The sequence below is a fragment of the Rhamphochromis longiceps genome, linkage group LG7 (genome assembly GCF_057381845.1).
Source record: "Rhamphochromis longiceps isolate RC_006_pf linkage group LG7, R_longiceps_female_GT1.1, whole genome shotgun sequence".
In the NCBI taxonomy this organism is placed as follows: Eukaryota; Metazoa; Chordata; class Actinopteri; order Cichliformes; family Cichlidae; genus Rhamphochromis; species Rhamphochromis longiceps.
The window spans coordinates 15,566,491-15,588,547 of record NC_140563.1 but is presented as its reverse complement, the minus strand read 5'-3'; the positions used below and the strand labels follow the sequence as shown (position 1 = coordinate 15,588,547).

The 22,057-nt window shown below is 40.0% G+C and overlaps 2 protein-coding genes across 3 annotated transcripts; both read right to left on the bottom strand.

Moving 5' to 3' along the window:
• Positions 1 to 1,461: 1,461 nt before the first annotated feature.
• ctdspl2a (CTD (carboxy-terminal domain, RNA polymerase II, polypeptide A) small phosphatase like 2a) lies at positions 1,462 to 13,137 on the bottom strand. 2 transcript variants are annotated; one of them, XM_085412484.1, is made up of 13 exons: positions 12,961 to 13,137; positions 10,723 to 10,934; positions 8,348 to 8,483; positions 8,027 to 8,173; positions 7,601 to 7,840; positions 7,365 to 7,458; positions 6,744 to 6,855; positions 6,543 to 6,629; positions 6,370 to 6,432; positions 6,193 to 6,272; positions 4,278 to 4,404; positions 4,035 to 4,130; positions 1,462 to 1,773 (listed from the first exon to the last, which is right to left on the bottom strand). In XM_085412484.1, exons 2-13 carry the CDS (start codon positions 10,909 to 10,911, stop codon positions 1,708 to 1,710), a joined length of 1,437 nt encoding a protein of 478 aa, XP_085268610.1. In that variant the 5' UTR covers positions 10,912 to 10,934; positions 12,961 to 13,137; the 3' UTR covers positions 1,462 to 1,707. The 2 variants fall into 2 exon arrangements, with proteins under 2 accessions (XP_085268610.1, XP_085268611.1); XM_085412485.1 differs by lacking the exon at positions 12,961 to 13,137 and adding an exon at positions 12,124 to 12,849.
• A 243-nt stretch (positions 13,138 to 13,380) lies between these two features.
• On the bottom strand, positions 13,381 to 21,296 carry sqor (sulfide quinone oxidoreductase). Its single transcript, XM_085412486.1, has 10 exons — positions 21,138 to 21,296; positions 20,310 to 20,514; positions 19,963 to 20,133; positions 19,777 to 19,830; positions 19,477 to 19,671; positions 19,148 to 19,357; positions 18,768 to 18,951; positions 15,475 to 15,542; positions 15,177 to 15,355; positions 13,381 to 15,090 (listed from the first exon to the last, which is right to left on the bottom strand). Exons 2-10 carry the CDS (start codon positions 20,505 to 20,507, stop codon positions 15,033 to 15,035), a joined length of 1,317 nt encoding a protein of 438 aa, XP_085268612.1. The 5' UTR covers positions 20,508 to 20,514; positions 21,138 to 21,296; the 3' UTR covers positions 13,381 to 15,032.
• Between the last annotated feature and the right edge of the window lie 761 nt (positions 21,297 to 22,057).

Here is a 22,057-nt window from a genome sequence, read left to right as displayed (position 1 = left end):
TTATTTTTAATAATACTAATAATTTTATTCTTCCTCTTTAAATAATACGCCAGCTAGCTAACGTTAGCTGCTATTCTCTCACTTAATTTTAATTATTCAATTAAATCTTTTTACACATTAGTCCTCATGTCCTACTGCTTAGTCGTTGACATAGCCAAAGGAGAGAAGCCCATATAGGATAAATATGCCCCGTCTAGTCCCCATAACCTTCAAAAACATTGAAGGTTATGTCATCTGATGAGGTCTAGGAAACAAAATAAAGTTTAAATTAAAAAAAAGAAAAAAGTTTTAAGTATCAAAATGATGCTTTGATCAGAAAAAGCAAACCAAAGAACTCCTGCTCCTCTTTCCTGTTGCACTGATCCCAGAGGAGCATCTCCACATTCACTCGTCCACCTCTGTATCAATTTGCATAATCCTGCAAGCTGTCTTCACTTTAAAAATAAATCTTTAAAAAAAAGTGTTGCTGAACAAACTAAAATCTCAGTTACTGCTAGGAAGCCTTGTGTCGTATAAAAATGTATTTATTTTCAAGGAAACCATTGAGTAACACTGAATACACCAGGAGTGATCATTCAATAAGTCAATAAAACTCGTGACTCCTACATCAAAGATCCCACATACAAGACGTCTTGGAAAAGAAGATTCAAAGCAAACATGTTGGCAATTTGCTGGTGCTACAATTTCATTTTTCCCCCACATAACAAATTTAGGCGATACACATCTGTGTAGAAAAGTGACAAGAGTTTACATCAACTTACAAAGGGCTGGATGTCAAAGTGCAAGATGCCTGAACCCCACCCTCCCACCCACCCCTCCTGTCAAAGAGGACGATCAAAATGTCGCAACCAGAAGCGGACTCTTAAATAAAAATCTCCAAAATTAAGATTCTGCCATTATGGGTTGGTATTCATTTGAGACCCTAGTCTATCTTACATTTCATAGCTTTAAAATATTATTTCAGAAAAATTTTTCCTCCCAAAGACACTCATTTCTTTTCTTCTTCTTTTTTTTTTTTTTTTTTAAACTGCACCTTATAAGAGACGACTGCATGTAATGGAGTAAAGCATCACAGGAATTATGCAGGCATACAACAGAAAAGCAGCTGCTTATCAACAAGTTCAAACAAAACAACATTTTATCAGTTAAAAAAGAAAAAAGCAACCGAGTCAGAGTACATACTAAAATCTGAAGTGAAACTAAAAGGACTTAAAAACCTCAGAGAAAAACAAACAAACAAAAAAACAAAACAATTATGTACATATATTTACAGGCAAATAGAGTGAATATTTTACAGGTTTGACTGGCCACTGGAGGTCAGGAGGAAACCAACAATGTCCTTGTAATCCAACACTGTGACATTCAGTTTTGTCAAATGACAAAATACCTTCCAGGAGGCCGTCTGCAAGGTCGCACTGAAAACAAGTGAGCTAAGAAACCTCTGCTCTGAGTCTGCCTTCACTGTGTGTGCGTGTGTGTGTGTGTGCGCGCGTGTGTGTGGAGAAACATCCAGGACTTTTTTTGTGGACTCGAGCATAATTTTCATTTTTTCTTTTTTTTTTGTACGACTTAAAAAAATTATAATAATGGCAATGTTGTGTATGTAACACTGCCATTCAGAGCTGAATCCACTGAAGACATCCTTCTATGAGTCCGTTTGTTTTTTTTCCTTCTTCCACTGCGATCTTGTAAATGAACATTAGCACCTCAGTCTGGAGGGAGGAGGTCGTGCAAACGAAACCGCTCTCGGATGTGCGGTCTGACGTCTTCATTCTGGGACGAGACAGACAAGGTGAGACTGATTTAAAAACTGTAAATTATTAAAATTTCATTTTGATCACACATTCAGGATGTCTTCTTCTCTGCACGAGAAACAAGTAAAGACAAACTTTCACTAAATGCAATGTGTTTAGAGCTGGGCTGCTAATATTTTCAGTTGATACTGATATCACGTTAAAATTAAAATCCCTACTTCCGTAAAGTTCAAAGGTTCCCTTTTACACCAAAATGAGATGTTAAAATTTACGGTTGAGCCGTTGAACATGATAAATGCGCTGCTACATTGTGCAATTGTATTTTAAATATGTGACATGGGTTTTCTGACAAGGAAAAACCTTCAAGTGTTACAGAAGAACAAAAACGAACTGCAACACTAAATTCTTTGGTCAGGTCCAAAAAAATAAAGCAGCTATTACAACAAAAAATTTAATAAATACAGTATAGAGGTAAAGCATTTTAACTCCACAAACAGAAAATACTAAACATATCAGTACAAATTTTTAAAAACTTTCAAATATACATAAAAGGAGAACATAAGCAAAACTAACACTCAATTGTGTTCTACTTTTGTATCAATGGGAGTCTCAGTCATGGATGTCTGTGAAGCTTCTCAGTCATCCAGGTCATTGTAGTCTAAGGAGCTTGGAAAGAAAAAAGCGTCTGGAGTTCTTTAAGTTGCTTGAAGACGTTTCACCTCTCATCCAAGAAGCTTCTTCAGTTCTAGGGTCAAATGGTGGAGAGTCCCAGATTTAAGCCCTGTGGGAGTGTCCCCCTGAAGAGGGACAATGGACCCCCTAATGAGACGCCAGACGCTTTAATGCCCACTCACAGCCTGGGCCATCTGACCTCAGTAAATTACAGGATAAGGTGGGGCTAGGTGAAACGTCTTCAAGCAACTTAAAGAAGTCCAGACACTTTTTTCTTTCCAAGCTCCTTAGACCTCAGTCATGGATCAGATGTGTGACTCGTTCCACCACTAATCCGCTGTGGTAGTAAAAAGCTGTTCATCTCTCCCTCTTCTCTCCACATGTAGCAGGATAAAGTCGTCTGAGAGAAACGTTTATAGCCACGAAGTTGGTAACAGGCTCAGTTTCTCTAATCAGCTTCTTAAATCTGACATTTTCGACTCTGCTTACTGGCATCATGCCTTGTCACCTGGCCTTTGTGGAAACCTGCTTTCAACACAGTTTGCAGTGTTGGAGCGCACACTACTCTGTTCTGAGTTTTCATTTTCTGTTGCCATGTCGTCTTTTACCTTGCCCGAGCTTTTAGCGCAATGCGTGTAGCAGCCCAAATATAAGCTCATGTGCTGCTGCCGGCTGTCTCTCCTACCCCGTGTACGTCAACCCAACCTGTGTGGCTTTGATGTTATTCTACCCACATGACTGTCTTGGCACTACTTATTGTCAATGGCCTTTTGTGTTGTCCGTCAAAACATGGATGGAGTGAGCTCTATCGATTTTATACCGACCATGTTTGATATCACTATTGAGTAAACCTTTTGCATGATAATGTTATCGTTTTATTGCCCAGCTCTAATCATGATATTACTGAGCATGTCAATCCAGCAGAGTTAATGTTACACAGTGCTGTGTTAATAGCAATGTTTGCCTCTCACGTCCGTCTTCCTCTGCTTTACTCACATTACCTAAAACTTCTCTGCACCATTTTACTTTCTGCTCTTTTTTGGTTGCACTTCCTCTCAGACCACCTTCTCTTTGCTGACTGGGTTTATACACTTACAAAGCTTTGAAAAAAAATCTAATATTAAAATGTGAGCGTTGTTGACTGAGTTGACACTTCCCTTTTTTGTGGTTAAATGCATTGGTCACAAAACTAAACCTGGCACCAAATTAAGCCATTGACAGCTGACTGACAGCTGTTATCTAACCAAGAGTTAGACTACAGCTTTCTAGCCAATCAAAATTTGCGATTTCAGCAGCCATACGCAGCATTTTGTTGGTACAGTGCAGTGGTTTTCAAACCATGAACCAATGCAGATATACAGACTGAAACTCAGTTAAATGAATCAGTAGCAAAGTAAGAAACTTAACTGGTTTGTTTAAATAATTTACACATATTTGTTTATATGTTCTCTATTAGCAACACTAAATATAAAACTGGTAAGTTTATTACACAGCTAACTCTGCGTGTGGTGAAGAGTGGGTGGAACAGTGACAGCAGACTGCCAGCTGTGGTTATTTTCCACTGGTGTGAATGCACAGATGCAAATATTTACAAGTCCAAGTACATACCAGCTCCACAAGTTTCTCGAGGAAAGGAATAAGCTTTAGAAGCTCGTTGTCATTTCTATCCACAAACCAGCTCTCAATGGGGATTCCATTGGAAAGCTGAAAGAAACAAAAACGCGTGTTTAGATCAATGTGACACAAAATCATGGATAAAAGTGCAGTTTAAAATGAATTCATTCATTTAAAAAAAACAAAAAAACAAATAAACAACTAATAATAAAATAATTTCTGGTGTAAGAACTTTACCTGATAAGCAAAGGCTTGGGGTGAGTTGTCGATTATTACAGTTTTGGAAAGATCCCGCCCGAGAATGTTTAGGTCTTTAATGTAATTTCCTTGAACGCACACACAGTGCTCACGAAATAGTCTATGTCTAAAAGAAAGAAAGCAAAAAAGAAAAATGCAGCATGACAGATTTATTCCGAGAAAATAACACCAAAGGAAGAAGAGCTCTGGTGAAGTTAATGATGCTTACAGAAAAATTCAAAGGGTCAAATGATTTATACTGTGCATTTGTCCCGAGGTTGGCGGTAAGGTGACAGAAGGAAAAGAAATTAATAAATGTTTCATGAAAAAAAAAAACCCCAAAAAACCCCAAAAACAAATGCAAGCGTCCCGACAGGCATTTCAGATTGGTTTGTTTGAAACAATGAAAAGGGAGTGAATGGTGCTTTCAGAATAATATATTCATGAAACACTGGACACGCTGAGAGGACCAAATCAGTAATGCTGGTTGTGCTTGAATGAGTGAGAAAAATGATATAAGCTGCATGTTTATGTGCAAGTGATGACCTTCAAATATTAATCATAAATAAATAAATGAATGACACCCACCATCAGTTTGCCAAAATACCAATGCAAGGTGGGTATGACTGGGAAACTGCATGCTTACTGGCTAACAACTCGTGATTGACAAGACACTATTTTGATACATAATATTTGCAAAAAAGAGATTTAGTCCAAGCAAGTCCAGCAATAGCAAAATGGTGAAAAGTGCAACACTAACTAGAATTGGAGAAAGTCTTTAAAATATGATTTGTGGCTCAGTGCTACAGGCAACATTGCCTTCAAACTTTTATTTTGAAGGCAACATGATCTCAATTTCTGGTTTGTGTTACACTTTTCACAGCTTCACTACAGCCAGCAGAGCTGCTGAACAGCATTTGTAGAGAGGTCCATAACTTCCATGCAAACTACAACTGCAGCTGCCAAAGCAATCACAAAGAGGGTTTTGCCAATCAGTTGGGGAATGCACATTTATGCTAGCAACAGGTTGTTGCCAGGGAGTTACTAACCACTCTGCAAACCTGTGTGACTGGACCTTAAGCAACTGTTTTTCCAGCGACTACCAGCAACCCCAATAATCACTTGCAACTCAATTGCAGTCAGAACACTAGTCTTGGTCTGTTGGGCGCTAGCTTCTTCCATCTTCTCGGTTTGGAGTTCGTTGCTAACATCGTCATCTGATACATCCTTTCTGGCTTTTTTAGGTTTAGGTCCTTGTTTAATCAGCATCCTGACTGGCTGGGTCGGAGCAAGTGCTAATAAAAGAGTGGCTTTAGCTGCGGTGTAGGTGCAATTAGAGGATGTAAAGATCGGAGCTCAAAGTTTTGCTGCCGTTCAGATACACGAAACAGCCAGAAGCCTTACTAGTTGGGGAATACTGATTTTTTCCCCCTCATGACTCTCCAGAGCTGTGCATAGGCTCTGCTTAGGAGCGACACACAACCAAGCTGGTTGCCTGATAAACTGAACCTCTTCTAAACAACAACGGAGCTTGCTGAGAAGTCCAAACACAAATCTTCAAAGGATTTGTTTACAAAATCAACACAATCAGGAAGGGGGAGGAGCTTTATGGCTTTTCCAGTAAAGAAAACCTGCTGTTAGTTTTACTGGAAAAGGAAACACGAAGAACTTGAATACTGGATAGTACACCTGGTATAAAAATCAAGGAAGTTCCTTTTTTTTTTCCCTGTGTCAAGAGCGATATTTTAAATGTTCATCTTGGATCTTCTCCTAAGGATGACTACAGAATAAAGCTGGTGAACTCTGATGGAATGAATACAGGTTTGTATCCTGTTCATTTCCTCTCTTACTCTACAGCTACCAGACATCTTACAAAGCAGGCAGAGTTCATCTTTGGATGCACGTTCCCACTGACCTTACTAACTGTTTTTTCGGATCCAGGATGTTGAGCAACTTGTCAGCATAGACCTTCTTTGAAGCAGTGAAGAGAATAATCTGAAATTTTAATGGACAGCAATAAATGACTAATACTGAATCTGAGAGGAGGCCAGACTAAACAAACGTATGCACTCTAACAAAAGATGCCTCTTACCTCGTACAACTGAGACATGCGCTCGAGAAACTCTCTGAAAAAGGGCCTCAACCGAACATACACCTGCAGGTTTAAAAAAAAAAAAAAAGAAAAAATAGATCAAGAGACAGAAGGTTTAGGAACAGCCATAAAAAGTGAGTCTCTTAAACTGGGGAATGATGCTGAACCTGTACCTGGTATATTACATCCTGAAAAAGCACGGGGAATGTCAGAGCTGCATCTTCGAGCTCATTCAAACTACAATGAACCAGAGTTTCATCCTGGAAGCAAGAGAAGAAAAAAACAAATTATTTTTATTTTATTGTTGTCTTTAATTTGAGTCTTTTTTTTATTTTATTTTGAGATGAAAGCATAAGGGACATTTTGCTGCTTACCAGATCAAGGACAAGAGAAAACTCTGGTGTGCTGCGTGTTTTTAAAGGCAGCGCCGGTTTGCGTGTTAACTGCTCTTCTGTCAGCGGAGGCACGTGCTTGATGAAGAAGTACCTCGAATTTAAAGAAACCAAAAGGAAATATATCAACAGTCAAAAATCACAAGTATTTAAATGTCCCAGTTGAACCTTTGATAGTAATATAACTTATTTACTGTTTCTTTTATAGATGTTGGATAAAAAAAATAAAGGAAAACAAAGAGAATATTTAATCTTCACTGGGGGAATCGGGGATGAGCAAACAGTATCCTCCAGTGAAGTAAACGCAGAGCGATGCACAGACTTAAAAGTGTGGTTTTGCTGCCACCTGGTGGCTGAAAGTTTCACAACAAGCTCAACACCAGCATACAAAGTCACCTTGAATGTGATTTCAAGTGGAATCACACCACAAAACTCAACAAAGACAGGGTTTGCTGCGCAAAGTGCAAGCTCAAATTTAACAACAATGCAGCACTTATTCTATTAGCACCAAGTCTATTAATGTTTACTTAATTAACACTGAAAGGATTTATATAAAATTTAGAGTTTGTTTTAAAAAAAGAAAAAAAAAATTGATTAACTTACGGGTCGAAAACTTCCCAGTCCTCATCGTATGAGGGTTCTGCTGGAACTGCAGGTAATGAGTGTGGATAGCTGCCATCTGGCATACACCCAGGAGCTGACAGAGACACATAAGATTTAAGAGAAATTCAAATGCAATGATTCTGAGAAATAACAAGCCTCTACTGTGAAGTTGTCCTTGTTTATGTGAATTAAGTTTTAAATTCAAGGAGGATTAGGCCTAACGTGCGTGGTCGTACCTGTTAACGGGGGCATGTCAGTTTCAGTGACGATCTCTCCTTCTTCTATGGTTGTATCGGAGGTAATGTGGAGCCTCTGTGGTAAAATCGGAGCAGTGTGACACGGAGCGATGCCCTCGGTGGATGTGAGGGTGGATGTGAGAGTGCTGCTCGGCATCTCTTCAGCCTGCTCGATGTCCAGCTGTTTCATGATTTCCTCTGCCTCCATGGCTTGGCCGGGAGAATCAGAGCCAGGAGTGGCTTAACAGAGGGAATACAAATAAGATGTGGCTTTCAGTCATATATCGCTGGTTCTTCAGAAAAACCCCTAAAACCATTCAGTTTATGATATTTCAGCATGATTGTTTGTTATCATTTATTTATTATTTATTAATTCAGCCTAAATTACCTGTGGATCGGCTACAGAATACTTGTGGACTTTCTTACCAGTTTTAGTTGCTGGTGAGAAAAAGTTGAAGACTGGGGAGAAGATGGTTCCAAGGAGGGTGGTGCGTGGTGGGCTGCTCGTTGAGTCGACGGGGGCCTCCAGTTTACCGTTTGGTTTAATTGGTTTACTATGGCAGGTCATGGTGTCTTTTGAAGAAAAGAAGAAAAAAAAAAAAGGAGGGGGAAAAAGGACATGGTTTTAGTTTGTTGACACTATTGTAAAATTTTTAGGGTTCTTAAGACAGAGCTATAAAACTGCAGAATATACATGAAAGATATGCGAATTGTTATGGTCAGCTTCTATAGACTGGTCTGTCATACCTTTATTTGGACTTTTCCGGCAAACTCTGGATACGGATTTATTAGAGAGGCCTCTAGTCTGTGGTGTTGAAGTAATGAGATCACCGTCGGGATTACAATCAATACGACTCCGCTTGGCAGGAATATCCTGCTCCACCTAAAAAGAAACGACACACACAGTTACAAATGTACATAATTGACATTTTTCCACAGCTTTAACTTCTTCAGTGTGCAAATCGCTAACATGTTGCAATGCAAAATATATTTAGCAGCACTGAAAGCAGTTGCCATGACATTACCACAGAAAGCGCATCTTTAATTTCTCAATGTGGATGTTTTACAAGCATGTGATGACATTTGATTAAAAATGTGACTTCTGTTCTGGGGCGGAACGGTGCTCAGTGGTTAGCACTGCCACCTCGTAACAAGAAGGTTCTAGATTTGAATCCACTGGCCGCCCGGGGCCTTTTCTGTGTCTGCGTGGGCTCTCTCGGGGTACTCTAGCCTCCCCCCACAATCCAAAAACATTCATGTTAGGTTAAATGGTGATTCCAAATTGGCTGCAGGTTTGAGTGTGACTGTCAATGGTTGTGTGGGTCAACCCTGCAATAGACAGGCAACCTGTCGAGAGTACACTCCATCTCTACCCCATGACCTCTACGATAGCCTCAAGTCTGCCTCACCACTATGAATCAAATAAATGGAAGAAAACTGAAGGATGATCTGTTAAAAGTCAGTGCACTGACATACCTCACTAACCCACTAAACTTGCTTTGTAGTACCCCTCTAAGGACATAACAATGATAACAATACTGGCAGCTGCCAGTGCTACCCCTCAGCTTCCTAGTAGATGCACTTATAAATCAAACTCCCAGTGACCTCTGACCTTGAGGTTGAGATCACTGAAATTCAAACATAGTAGATGCACCTATGGTATGAATGGCACATTATCAAGTTATCACTTTCACAAACCTGCGTGAGCACATGCCACACACAGAGTTTTGTCTGCCAAGTAGGGAGACAACAAAACCCCATGGACCTTTTTATGGCTGAGGGGTAAAAACAGAGTGTGCAAAGTGCTTTGACTGACAGGAAAAAGGAGAACACTCAACTCAATGCAACTTGTTAAGTCAAACTGTCCCAACACCACTAAATGAAGCCCTCCTTTGAAATGAATGTGTGACATTGTCACTGCATTTGCATGCAGCTGGTGATGCAGAAAATGTCTACATGTTTTTTTTTTTTTTACATTCTGTTCTACCTGTTTTACACTGCTGGAACTTCAGTTACTAGAACACAGACCAGAAAACTGATTATGGTTACATTATTAGGCCGTTTATCAAACAGGATATCTATTCAATCAATAAAATTGATTTCACTTTAATCTGGTGGCAAACTAAACTGATTTCCAAGTCTAATTTATTAGGTTGTGAGACAGAGTCAGAGTCAAACACACAGAGTAACCTCTGATGCTTTAATAGATGCATTTTAAAGGTTTCAAGCTCTAATGTGTGGCTGCTTGGTCGGAAATAAAAAAACAGCAAAGATATTAACATGTTTACTTTACTCCACAGTATGCTAATAATGATCATGAACTCAGTAGATCTGGGGATTTTCTGCAGCATTGCATTTTCTTGTATTCCTGTAAGCAGCAGTGTTGCATTTTACTGTGATATTGTCATGTTTTTTTACAGAGTAAAATGTCTCTGATTGGAATGAGTGGTGCTAAATCGAACCATTTTTGTGCAGAAGAGTCAAACGATGTGGGCAAACGCCGCCCCTTTTACGTGAGCGTGCAAGCAGAAAGCTTAAGTTTATCTCTGATTGGGGTTTAAGGTATTGTTAAGCCAGCAGACACAAAGAAAACCTGGCTGTGTAGAACTAATATACACCTTAGGATGCATTAGTGTATGTGTTTATTAAGGCTGACATGCCTGCATAGCATGAACGCTGTGCTTGTATTATAATCCCTATTCTGAACTTTTTAGATCTTGCCCCTGACATTCATCACCTGTGTTATATTAACAAAAATTTACAATGAAAACTAAAAAAAACAAATAAAAACCAAGCAAACTAGCACTATGTGGAAACTGTAAAACTAAACAACGTGGAAAAAATTAACGAACCCACTGAAGCCTATAGGAGGTTTCGGCAGTCTAAGACAAAAATATCTAACTTTTGTGTGGACATCAGTAATTTGAGTCAGACTTAAAATAACTGTAAACCTGCTGTTTCGATGTCTAAAAACACTACTAACAGTTACATGCGTGACACAGCTTCCCTTTATCAGCTTTTTGGTTTGTTTTTTTAAGTAGCTGTGTGTGTTCTTGCGCCGTACTATGAAGCACAGAATGAAGCACATAAAACAAACAAAAAAAAGAAGAAGCTGTGCTTACCTTGACTGCATTTCCACGAATGAATTTCTTGATAGTGGAGAACAGGCCTGTCTCATTCTTCTGCATTTTGCCTCGACCTCTCACCGGCGATGGCTCCACTTCACAGTGTTTCCTTTTGGCCTGGGACGGGTGGGTTTGATGGCCTACGCTCGGCTGCTGAGGAGCTTTACGCACTCTCAGCTTCATCATGTACCAACGTCACATAGAAAAATCTGACAAGGAAGGAAAAGATGGAGTTAAGTCGACTGAGCGGTTTTGACACTGCACTTCAAACACAAAGGGTAGACACTCAATCCTTTGTGTTATAACAGTAAACACAATCCATCCATAAATGGTAAAAAAAAAAAAAAAAGAAAAAAAAAAAGTGTGCTTTGCCGCTCTGACAGGAATCGTGCATGTCCCCATTACTTATGACCAAAAATGCAAGTTACACTCAAGTACATGAAACTCTACCCCCCCAAGAAAACCCCCTCAAAAAACCTAGACTGTGATAAAAACATAAAAATTATCACTATTTTAAATTGTTTTTTTAATTTGTAAAAAAGGTGTTTTAATTTACTTGAGTATCAAAAGGGCTTTTGTTTACCAAAAGGTCAGAAACAGCAGGAAATTGCACAAGTTCCTCTCCAACCATGTGCCTAAAAATCCTGATAGGTTTTCAGATCTGCTGCCCAGCCAATATCATACAAGACAAGACTTTTTACATAAACACAAAGCAAACATTTCTTATCCTGACAAGGACTTGTGCTGAGCAGGATATAGCAACTTCTCTCTTCGGCAGACAAACTGTGTCAGGGTTTTTCCTGGCTTAAAAATTAAAAAAAAAAAAAAAAAAAAAAAAAAATTGGCCTTTGGGCGTTACTATGCAAGTACAGCAAGGGCTAAGACTGAGTTACTTCATCTATGTTCTTTCTTGCTTATTTTCTAAACAAAATAATACTAAAATAAAAATACACCACAAAGCTAACCATCTTTTTTAAGCTCTACCCAAAAACCTCTTTAATGTGTTTCAGTTTTTTTTTTTGGTTTTTTTTTTTTTTTTTAAATGCACGAAAAACACTGATGCAGCTTCTAAATTCCCCTCAGTTTCCAACGCAAATTCTTGTTTTATGAAATACGTGTAAATACAGGTCACATACGTTGACATGACTGTGTGTGGTTCTAGTTTACTATAGCAAAGAAGCAAGTTCCTAAAGTTGTATTTATTTATGTTTACAGTTTTCACATCCTCATTCTGTCTCCCTTCGCAGATACAGTCAAATGCGTTTTTATTGGCGTGCTAAAGCTGTGCAACGAAAACCCACGATTTATGGACACTTCACCACCAATCTAGTCAAAATGTGTGCAGACAATTGAGTAACTTAAGGAAGCTCATCAAATTAGTTCAGATGAAACGCATACCTTTGCCTTTTTTTTTTAGCTGTCACGGCCACTCGACTCCGGTATAAATGAAAGAAAAGTTATGAAAACAAAAAATTCGTGTAAGCCGGACCGGTCAGCGGAGTGGGTGGTAAACAGCAGAAGTTAGCAAAAATATGAAGCTTTCGAGTTATCCGAGGTTAGCTGCTGCTTAGAGGATAGGCTTTGTGTTTATATATGTTTGCTAAGTTGTTGCTGAATGAGATCTGACAGCAAACAGCACCGCTGTCTAACGTTATGTAACATCAGACGGGCTGCCTTAACGCCAACGACGTCAGCTACCGCTAACGTTAGCCAACCGCTGACATTTAGCATCAATACTACACAGACAACACCGCTCTGACGCTGATGCCCCGCATTATTTGGCCCACCGCCGACTTTACGTAGTCAGAACTGACACCTGTAGGCTTAACAGAACTGTTGTTAATGCTAGCATAAAACAGGCGCTGTCTGTCAGTGGGTTCTGTGGCTAACGTTAACCAAACTATAGTTAGCTTGCAAGCTAACAAAACGCCAAAGGCAGCAAAAGCCATTTCGTGACATTACTCCCTCCGCTTCAAAAAACTCCTCTAGTGTGTCTTCCGACAGCATATCTATAGGTAATATGGAAATTACTCTTTAATCCTTCAGTGAAATAAAGGTAATTAAAGCAAACTTCGCTGTGGCTAACGCGTCATTTTGTTCGCTCCCGTAACCATCTTTAGCAATTGAGACTACGCCCCCTTCGGTAGCCAACGTTAGCTGCTAGCTAGCAGGAGTCGGGCTTTCACGGGGGGGACAAGCCTTTTTGTTTACATGTTGACGTTGTTCGATGCTTACCGATGATCTAGGAAGCTCTTCAAAACGTCCCGCAGCGTTGTCAGCTCTCGGCCACGACCGTGGCGGCCACGGACAAAGATCGGGCCGTGGTTGTTGCCGCCAGCTGTGTCCGTCGCTCAGTAGCTAGTCACAGATCGACCATGTCTGCGGACGCCATTTCCCGCCTCATCACAAACATAACGTTGCGGTGCGCAGAAGAATGTGACACACACGTAGGTGAACCAACGTGGCGAGCGCAGTCAACAGGAAAATGGCTTTAGTATGTGCGCAGCTGGACCCGGGCTCTCCGTCACATTTTATCCCTGCTGGTGCTGTTGTGCGACTGCAAGAATCCTGTATTAATTAAGCCGAATCTGAACGTTTGGACTGCAAATTGGCATTTTTTGTAGGACAGTGGCCAGGATGGTTCAGACGTTTTAAGACTTTCAAAAATCTTGCAAGCAAAAAACAAAATCCCAAAACAAAAGCAGCTTCTCCACATTATACTGTATAATTGGACTAAAAGCAGGCTCAGCTTTTAGTCAAATTTAGATCATCTCTTGTTGGGGGGGGGATGAAAGTGAATTAAACTTAGCATTTAACCAAATCCGAGACAGTCATTTAAATATCCCTGCAGGTTTCCGACATTTATTGATGTTTTTAACGTTGACATTAAACTGCTGCTGGAAAGGTGATCACGAACTGAAGACATATTCTGCCAGTTTGCAATAAGAAGTGTAGTCCTGCTGATGACCTTTAATATGCAGAGAGAAGAATAAAGAGTAGTCTGTTTGAATCCAGTGACCCAGGTCTCTGGATTTTGCAAATTAAATCCAACTTTTATACAAGTACACATCAAAGTCTATTGATAGTGATCAGGTAAAACAGATGATTCAGATTATGCAAAAGTGCTATCGAAAGTGTCTTCCTCTGAGAGCCTATCATATTCTTATTTCAGAGGACATACGGGCAATTTTACACAAGTGTGCAATTAAATTTTGGCCTCCCTCCCGTGTCTGAAAACCGCTTTTCAGATTTAACCATTTCAAATCAAAGCTGCTCATTAAAGTCCAATACTGTAATTTTATAAAGTAATAATTAATGCAATAACAAAACAATTCATTTGTTGTTTCATATTATCCTGCAATAACAGTCTGACGTGAGGTTTCATAAGCTTCAGTCATTTTAATGATTATAGGATTTTTTTTTTTTTGTTTTAATACAATGAAGCTAGCGTTGACTGTACAGCCACCAAGATGTTTTCGCCTCAGTTGAGAACTAATTTAAAAAAAAAAAAAAAAAATCATCATCATGTACAAAACTCTACTTCAGACACTGACGTCTAAATGCAAGAAAAAGCACTTGTTGTAGCCTGCATGTTAATGTTCAAACACCCCAAATGGCAAATCCTACACAATGTGTGGTAGCTTGATTAGTTTAAAACTCTAAATAAAGCCAAAGACTTGAACACATCTCACGCACAATGACTAAACTGTACACATGTGCACGGTTTTAAATGTAGCAATCTAGGAAAGAGTAATATTTATATGCTGTGCTTAAAGGCTACCCTGAAATAATCTGAATTTAGAGTTGGTTTTTTAATGTCACTATATAAAATTTGCCAATGCCGACCAACTATAACTGAAAAAAACAAAACAACAACAAAACAAAACACCAGAGGTGTGGAGTAAGAGTGTTCTACAAACTTTTGTTCTCGGTCCCTATAAAAGCCCCATCTCTGGCTTATGAAAGCATCTCGACCGGCCATTCATTGGGCTGTCAAAAGTACCAATAAACAAAAAAAACAAACAAACCCCAAAACAAAAAAAACCCAAAAAACAAACAAAAAAACCCACAAAAAAAAAAAAAAAAAAAAAACAGCTGATCTATGAGCAGTTTAGACCCACTCCATCATTCCAGTCGTTTAATTCCACAGTAATATCAAAAACGCTACTTAAATGAGCTTTTCTGTGAGACCGATTAATCATGATGTTCAAAACATTCACATTACTCCTTTATCCATATGCGTGTGCACCCTTGGGTAGATGATTACACAATGAATTTCCTTTCAGATTCAAACTGAAGATGAGGTTTCATTTCATCCCAAGATGCATGATTTTCCTGTAAGGTCCCGGTCCGCCCCACAGCCCCCTGTCGTGAGACAAATAAAGACAAAGCTGTTGTTGTAGCGGCTTAACTGCTGCTAATTAACTGCTGTTAATTAACTGTAAACATACCTAAGAAGCCCATGCCAATAGAGGTGAGGCATCACATCTGTTTTCAGGTGGTACATTAATCGCCTCTCCTTGGCTTGGTTGAAGGGGAACGTTTCCAGCGGTTGTCCGTTGTAGTCGAACTCTGCCAGGATTACTGTGTTGTAGCTTGTGACCAAGGGACATGAAGTATACCCATCATACTAAATAAACAAGAAAAGGACAGATTATCAGTTTGTGTGTTTTTCAGTAGACGTATTTCCTAAGAAGCAGCTTTACCATATAGAAAATTAAACACATGAATCATAGCTGTCACACTTACCTTCTTATCTGGTTTTTCTTTTTTCAATATTTTGCTGATAGTTCGGCTCAAGACGGCAGACTGTGCCGCTAAAAACAAACAAACAAAAAGAGTTTAAATTCTGCTTATATCCAACAGGTCCTTATTCGATAAACTGAATTACACCAGCATGTTTATCTTGGTCAAGTTTGCTGGAAGCTGTTGTAGGTCCTAAAATGCACACCATCATTGAGGTGACCTGCACATACTGACAAATACAAAGCTCAACCAAAAACAAAAGTCACATTTTGTTGGACTATCTTTAGCTCTGATAAGCTTGTGCAACACCACAACATTCATTTCCATCCAGAGTTACATTCCTTTTTTTGTAAAGAGCTTCCATTGATGATGGGATTAAACTGTTCTCCAGCACATCCTGAACATCTAGACTTTGTTGTGGCCAATCCAGGGCAAACAATGTCTCATGCTCCCTCAACCACTGTTCTACAATTTGAGCCAAATAAATTGTTTCCATTTTTAAGTATGTAGAAGAAAATATGCCATTGATGGAAAAGCCTGGTCATTCAGTCTTTACTTTTGGACACACAATGTTGCTGAAACTGACCAACTGAAGCAACCCCAGATCACCACACTGCCCCCACGGACTTTTACAACAGGCACCAAACAAGATAAGTGAATCACTTCATCCACCGATCTTCTTACCCTGTCATACCTGTTGCTCTGGATCAGGGCAAATCCAGTTCAGACCACCTGGGCCTTGCCCATTGCTCTAGAGTCCAACCTCTATTCTGATTTGCAAACTGAAGGTCCCCCAGTCATACGTGGTTTTCTTAAAGCTACACAGCCATTTAGTCAGAATCGCTTGATTTTGCGTTACACTTTGTGTGTGGAAATGCTTTTACCCTGACTGTTAAACATAGCGTGTTATCAGTCTGTCTGTAAACACATTAGCTCAGAAAGGTTTTGAATGTATTCTGATAAAACTTTGTAGGGGTGTAGAGTGGGGTCATGTTAACAAACCATTAAAATTTTGCTTCCATCCACTAAGGTCAACTTAATGATTTATTGTCTGTGAAGGTTCTCAGTGATTTATTGGTTGAAAATTGATAAAATGCCTTAAAATCTAGAATCTATGATTCTTACAATTTGGTGTGCATTATTGATATATAGAACCCTACTGTATAAAGACTTAAAATATGTCACTTTTGACCTCTCCTTAATAGTTTGATCTGAAAGTCAAAGTGATAATACTACAAAGAACCATTTAAAACTATGTTTCTTACTGCCATAGAAGCTTATAGGGAACGATATACGGGGACTATTCAGCTATTAAGCAACTTGAGGGTGGGTCCATTTCTTAAATGGGAATTAAAGCCTGAAGTGAAGTACACACAGGAAGTGATTACATCAGAGAGTCAAGAACATTTAGTTGACATCAAGGCATAATGACCTGTGGCGATGCAAAGTGGGCAGGCCACGAGTCAAAGTCTCAACTCTGAGGCGTTCGGAGGTCTTTGTTACAAAATAAGAAATGTGGCAGAAGAATAAAAGACTTCAAACATAGCAAGCAGCATGTAAGGCTACTGTGCTCTCTGACTTCATTAGCCTCAACTAAATTTAACAAGTTCAGGCAGCTTGTTAAAACATCTGAACCAATCAGAAGCCAGAGATGCTTACAGCAGTTACTGTTCCAAATTAAGCAAACAGCGATGAAAGTTTTGAGCTCTTATCCTAAAGAAGACTACAGCAAAATCTGAAGCATTTATAGTTAGTGATCTGTTGTTCAAGTGCGTCCATTGTGTATGCCTTCGACCTGTACACCCAGAAGACAGCATAGAGTAGATTCATATTCACTAGATCACGTTCCCAGAAACGCAGTGGCTCTGAACCTAAGATTTAACTATAAATATGAAACTTGTTCACCTTGTGTAGCATTTTACCGACACACTTCCCTCCAGATCAAACTTCACCCAAGGACAGACAGATGGACTGACCGGCAGATAATGTCAACACTACAACTGTTAGAGGGGCTAAAAACAGCCACATCCTCTAGACTGAAAAAAGAAAAGCAGTGAGCGATACATTTACAAAGGTATACACTCGCTTCAGGCTGCATACCCCACCATGACTAAGCAAAAACATGTTTTACACACACACACACACACACACACACACAGGAACTCTTTGTAGAACTCTATTGGTAAAGTTGGCTGAGCAACAAAGCAGGACACTCCTCTGTTATGGATTCAAACATCACTTTAACAGAAATGCTCTTCACAGGAAAACCTTCCAGAAGGACAACAGTATAGTACCCCAGCTACACAGAAGTGACTCTCAGTAAAAAGCCATTAGACAGCTTTGTAAAGTATGCCATAGAGCTTTTAAAGAACTCCAAACTGAACTATCCAGTCAGAAGTGAACAGACCATGTATTTAACACTCGGCCGCTGCTCATCACCGACTCATATCAGCCTTAATGCCAGCCCGTCTCAGCCTGGTTGGAGCTGAAGGAAGGAAAGCAGCCAAAACCAGTTCCAGAGCACAGCAACCGAACACTAAGATGAAGAGTCAAGTTTCTGCACGACAATGCCCTGAATGATACAAACAAGACAAATCTGGAGTGGCTTCAGGACATGTCCGACTCTGCCTGATTATTCCAGTCCAAACGTGGGCTTAAAACACCCGAGAACATCTGTTCACGTAATCCTTTTATCGCGTGTGACCGTGGCAGGATGATCCAGGAAGAATAGCTAACCTGGAAATCTGTCTCCACACTGAAAAATGAAACTACTGCACCACAAAGTGTGGGTATTTTCCTTAAGTGATGAGACACGATATGTTAAATCTAAAGTCTGCGCTGAATTGCTTGAAATGTAGTTTATTATTAACAATGATTGCACTGGCTGCAACGACACAGGAAATCCAAAATTAGCCAAGTGTGCAGGATTAAAGCTTGTACTATCTGTTCATGCCAAATACAACCAAATAAACAAAACAAAAAAGAAAACCTTCTTTGTGAAATGTAAGGATCCAATCAAACTCACAAAACGATACCTGACACACTGACCAACCTACTAAAACAAGCAATGTCCCCACAGAAACAAATTCACTGGGTGTGGTGGTGTTTTATAGTCTTGTTCCAACAAATGATTGTGTAATACAGCAGATAGTAGCTTTAAAAAAATAAAAATAAAAATGCAAAAACCCAACCAAAAGTCCAAGCAGGTCACACAAGAGGAAGCTGTGGAATGAATGAGCAGAGTTTTCCAGACTTCACTCGGCGCAACGATCAACCTAAGTGCACAACACACTTACCGACAGCCGCTCCGGTTTTGGATGTGGGAAGGTTGGTGCAGTCTCCGATCCCAAACACGTTTGGATACTTGGTATGTTGGAGAGTTTCTTTGTTCAGATCCAACCAGCCGATCTCGTCGGCCAGCGGACTGCCTTTAATCACCGAGCTGGGTCCCATTGGTGGTGTAACATGAAGCATTTCATACTTAAAAAAAAATTAATTAAAAAAAAATTCTGGTTATTCTGGGGTTTCTTTTTCAAATATTTTATATATTAAGATGCAAAAAGAGAAAATGTGTAGCCTAAAAGGTTGTAACCCCCCCAAACAAACACCCTTTTTATCAGTACTTAAAAAGAACATTTATACATGAAACAAAAGTGAAAGTTGCTGTTACAGTTACCTCGATAACTTTGGTTTCCCCTGGTTTGTCAAGATTTTCAAACACAGCTTCTTGCTTATCTGCGCGCACTTCAATCAGGTTGTGCCTCAGGTTAATCTGTAGGTCACGCTTTTTCACAATCTCCCACAGTGAGTCAGCGTATTTCTTTACCCCAAAGATCACAGGCAATGATGTGTTATAGATCACATTGGCTTTTGCCCTTTTGCCCGTCTTCAGTTGAAGCAGAAAAAACAAAACAAAAACCACTCATCAAATTTGGAAAAAAAAAAAAAAAAAAAAAATCACATTTGATTTTTTGTCTCTTGAATAGATCTCAAAGATTCAAGTACCTTCCTGAGGTAGGCGTCTGACAGGTACATGATCTTTTGTGGCGCTCCAGCACATTTCACAGGAGTATTTGGGAAAGTGAACACAGCATTGCCCTCTTTGAAATCCTGCAATGCTTTCCACGTTTTCTCCACAGTTTGGACAGAGTAGTTAGAGCCAATTTTTGGGTGCTCAAACCCCTCTGGGAGTCCTTTGATCTACAAGTAAAAACAACAGCAAAAAAGTATGAGTATAAATCTCTTAAGATGTAAATTGGCAGAGGCTGATTAAACAAATGGGAAAAAAAAACCCTGTGATTTCACCTTCTCATAATGGAGCTCTAAACCAAGCGCCACAATCAAATATTCATACGAGATCTGTAGGGAGAAAACGAGTTTATGTCAGGTCTTTAAAATAATATTCAGCTTCTCTCTCTCTTACACACACAGAGACAGATCACGTGTTTTTAAGCCATTTTATAACTTTACAGTTTCCTGTTGCAAACTTACTTCAGTCCCGTCAGCTGTGCGTACAGTATTTGTCTCTGGGTTAATTTCCTGAACCTTAGATTTCACCCATTTCACTCCAGATGGCATAAGACTCGCAGTGGGACGGCTTGAGGACGCTACAGTCTTTGCACCAGCACCAACCAGGGTCCATATTGGCTGATAGTAGTGGATCTGAAAAACACTTTTTTTTTTAATAAAAAAAAAACTTTGTTGACACAAGCTTGCGTGCAAGTTTCCTTTCAAGGTTTGAAGCACAGAAATGTAAACAGGAAGTCACGGATGAAATGAATGAAAGCCTAAATCTGCAGTGGGTGCTGGGTTACTGTGATCCTCTAGTGTGTCCTTACCTCGCTGGGCTCCACCAAAGCTACATTCTCTGCTCCCACCAGCCTCTTCATCCGGGAGCTCATTGCGATACCGCCAGTTCCTCCTCCCAGCACAAGCATTTTGTAATGCTGTTTGGCAGAGGCAGGGCTGCTTGTGTGAAACTGAGAGATAGCAATGCCCCTCGGGTGGCACTGCTTGAGATGACGCAGTGCAGCCATCCTGTGTCTGAACCATAAACACAGGTCGTTTTAGATCAGCCTCAGCTACACTGTCTGGGGTTAGTGCAAAAACATGACAATCTCTACTTTCTGCTTTGCTGTTTCCCATTAGCTAGAAAGTAAAGAGCTTAGCCGGATACAGGAATGGCTGGTGGAAATAAAACAAGCAGGATTTCAAACTCTCATCACATGTCTGATCATTATTTGTTATTTGCTAATCAGCCCAAATATCTAGTGTGAGGTCATGATTTTGATTTTGTGGGTTTTATCTGTGGTTCTACCCACAAGTATTGTAACACAGGAGCCCACCAGGCCACACAAACAAACATAAACAAACAAACAAACAAAAAAAACCCACACAGTGTGCGATACCATAACATTTAACGGTGCTTTAAAGTAACAGGTCCAAAGAAGCTGTACACTGCACCACCACCTCAGAGCTGTTACGCCAAAACAAACGTGAACACAGGTGTCATCTATCCGGGTCCAAGCACAGTCTGAACTCAAGGCAGTGCTGCTGCTGTTGCATGCTGCGTAACAAGCTGGCACCCGCACAATCATTCCAACACAGACAGAGAGCTGATAACGTGGTGCTCAGGTACACAAGTACGTCAATAAGCACAGGCCTACCTCAGCAGGAGCGCTGTCAACCTCCCGTGTTAATGTCCGTTTAGGGGGAATGCTCTTAGGCTGGGAACAAGTCCGTCTGACCTAATTTCTAATTTCCTCTCAGTGAAGAAGGTACCAGTGCCGCTTTCAAGCCCTACCCGCTGCCCAATTGCAGTTGGCACCTCCGGTCCCGCCCACTCCAGGGGAGTCACCAATCACAATCGACTTTTTTTAACCGTCAGTTTAAAACTCTAGTGTTAGCTTCTACAGCCACTGTAGCCTAATTAAACTAAATGCATCAGAATAGATTATTGTAGGTATTTTGGCAAACGGGGTAACGTATATCCCAAAAGTTTAGACTTTTTTTAAGTGTTACATTGTTTTCCTGTGCTGTCGAAATCTGACACTCTACTTTACTAACTTTGGCCTGAAAGCACCTCAGTGTGGGCGGGTTGGGGACATGCCCGCCCCGCCTGCACGTAGTCGGCCGGGAAAGCACTATTTACGGTACAAACTGTGACTTGTACGTGCTACCCGTTGAGCCGGTGATGGACCAGCAATGTATTTGTTACGTGATGTGCGAGAATGCTTTTATTATTAATAAAGTCATCTGTGACATCTCTGTTACTGTAGGCTTCTAGTAGTACTATACGAGTTTGCCCTTTAAACCATCAACATGCTGTAGGTTTGTTGTTTATGGCTGGTCATTTTCCTGTGTGCACGCCCGCAGATTCTTATCACGTAAACTGCTCAGCAGATAAAACGTATAAGCTGGAGGGTTATGTTTATATAAAGGTTAAATTTGGTGCAAAAAGCCAACAACGAAAAGTTTTCAGCATTATCATCATGACTGTGCTTGTTTTGTATTCATCAAACTGGTTTTACTGCTTCAGATGTCACCCCCATGTACCATCTGCTTTTGGACCATGTGTCTATAAACC

What these genes read in the sequence shown, in the direction of transcription:
- ctdspl2a (XM_085412484.1), bottom strand. Translation starts at nt 10,911, where the DNA reads ATGATGAAGCTGAGAGTGCGTAAAGCTCCTCAGCAGCCGAGCGTAGGC. An exon ending in CTCACCAGCAACTAAAACTG is followed by an intron (nt 7,841 to 8,026) that starts GTAAGAAAGTCC and finishes CCCTCTGTTAAG; the next exon opens with CCACTCCTGGCTCTGATTCT. An exon ending in CCGAAAAAACAGTTAGTAAG is followed by an intron (nt 4,405 to 6,192) that starts GTCAGTGGGAAC and finishes TCTTTCTTTTAG; the next exon opens with ACATAGACTATTTCGTGAGC.
- sqor (XM_085412486.1), bottom strand. Translation starts at nt 20,507, where the DNA reads ATGGCTGCACTGCGTCATCTCAAGCAGTGCCACCCGAGGGGCATTGCT. An exon ending in CAAAACCGGAGCGGCTGTCG is followed by an intron (nt 15,543 to 18,767) that starts GTAAGTGTGTTG and finishes GTTTGTTTTTAG; the next exon opens with CGGCACAGTCTGCCGTCTTG. An exon ending in TATTGGCATGGGCTTCTTAG is followed by an intron (nt 15,091 to 15,176) that starts GTATGTTTACAG and finishes GTCTCACGACAG; the next exon opens with GGGGCTGTGGGGCGGACCGG.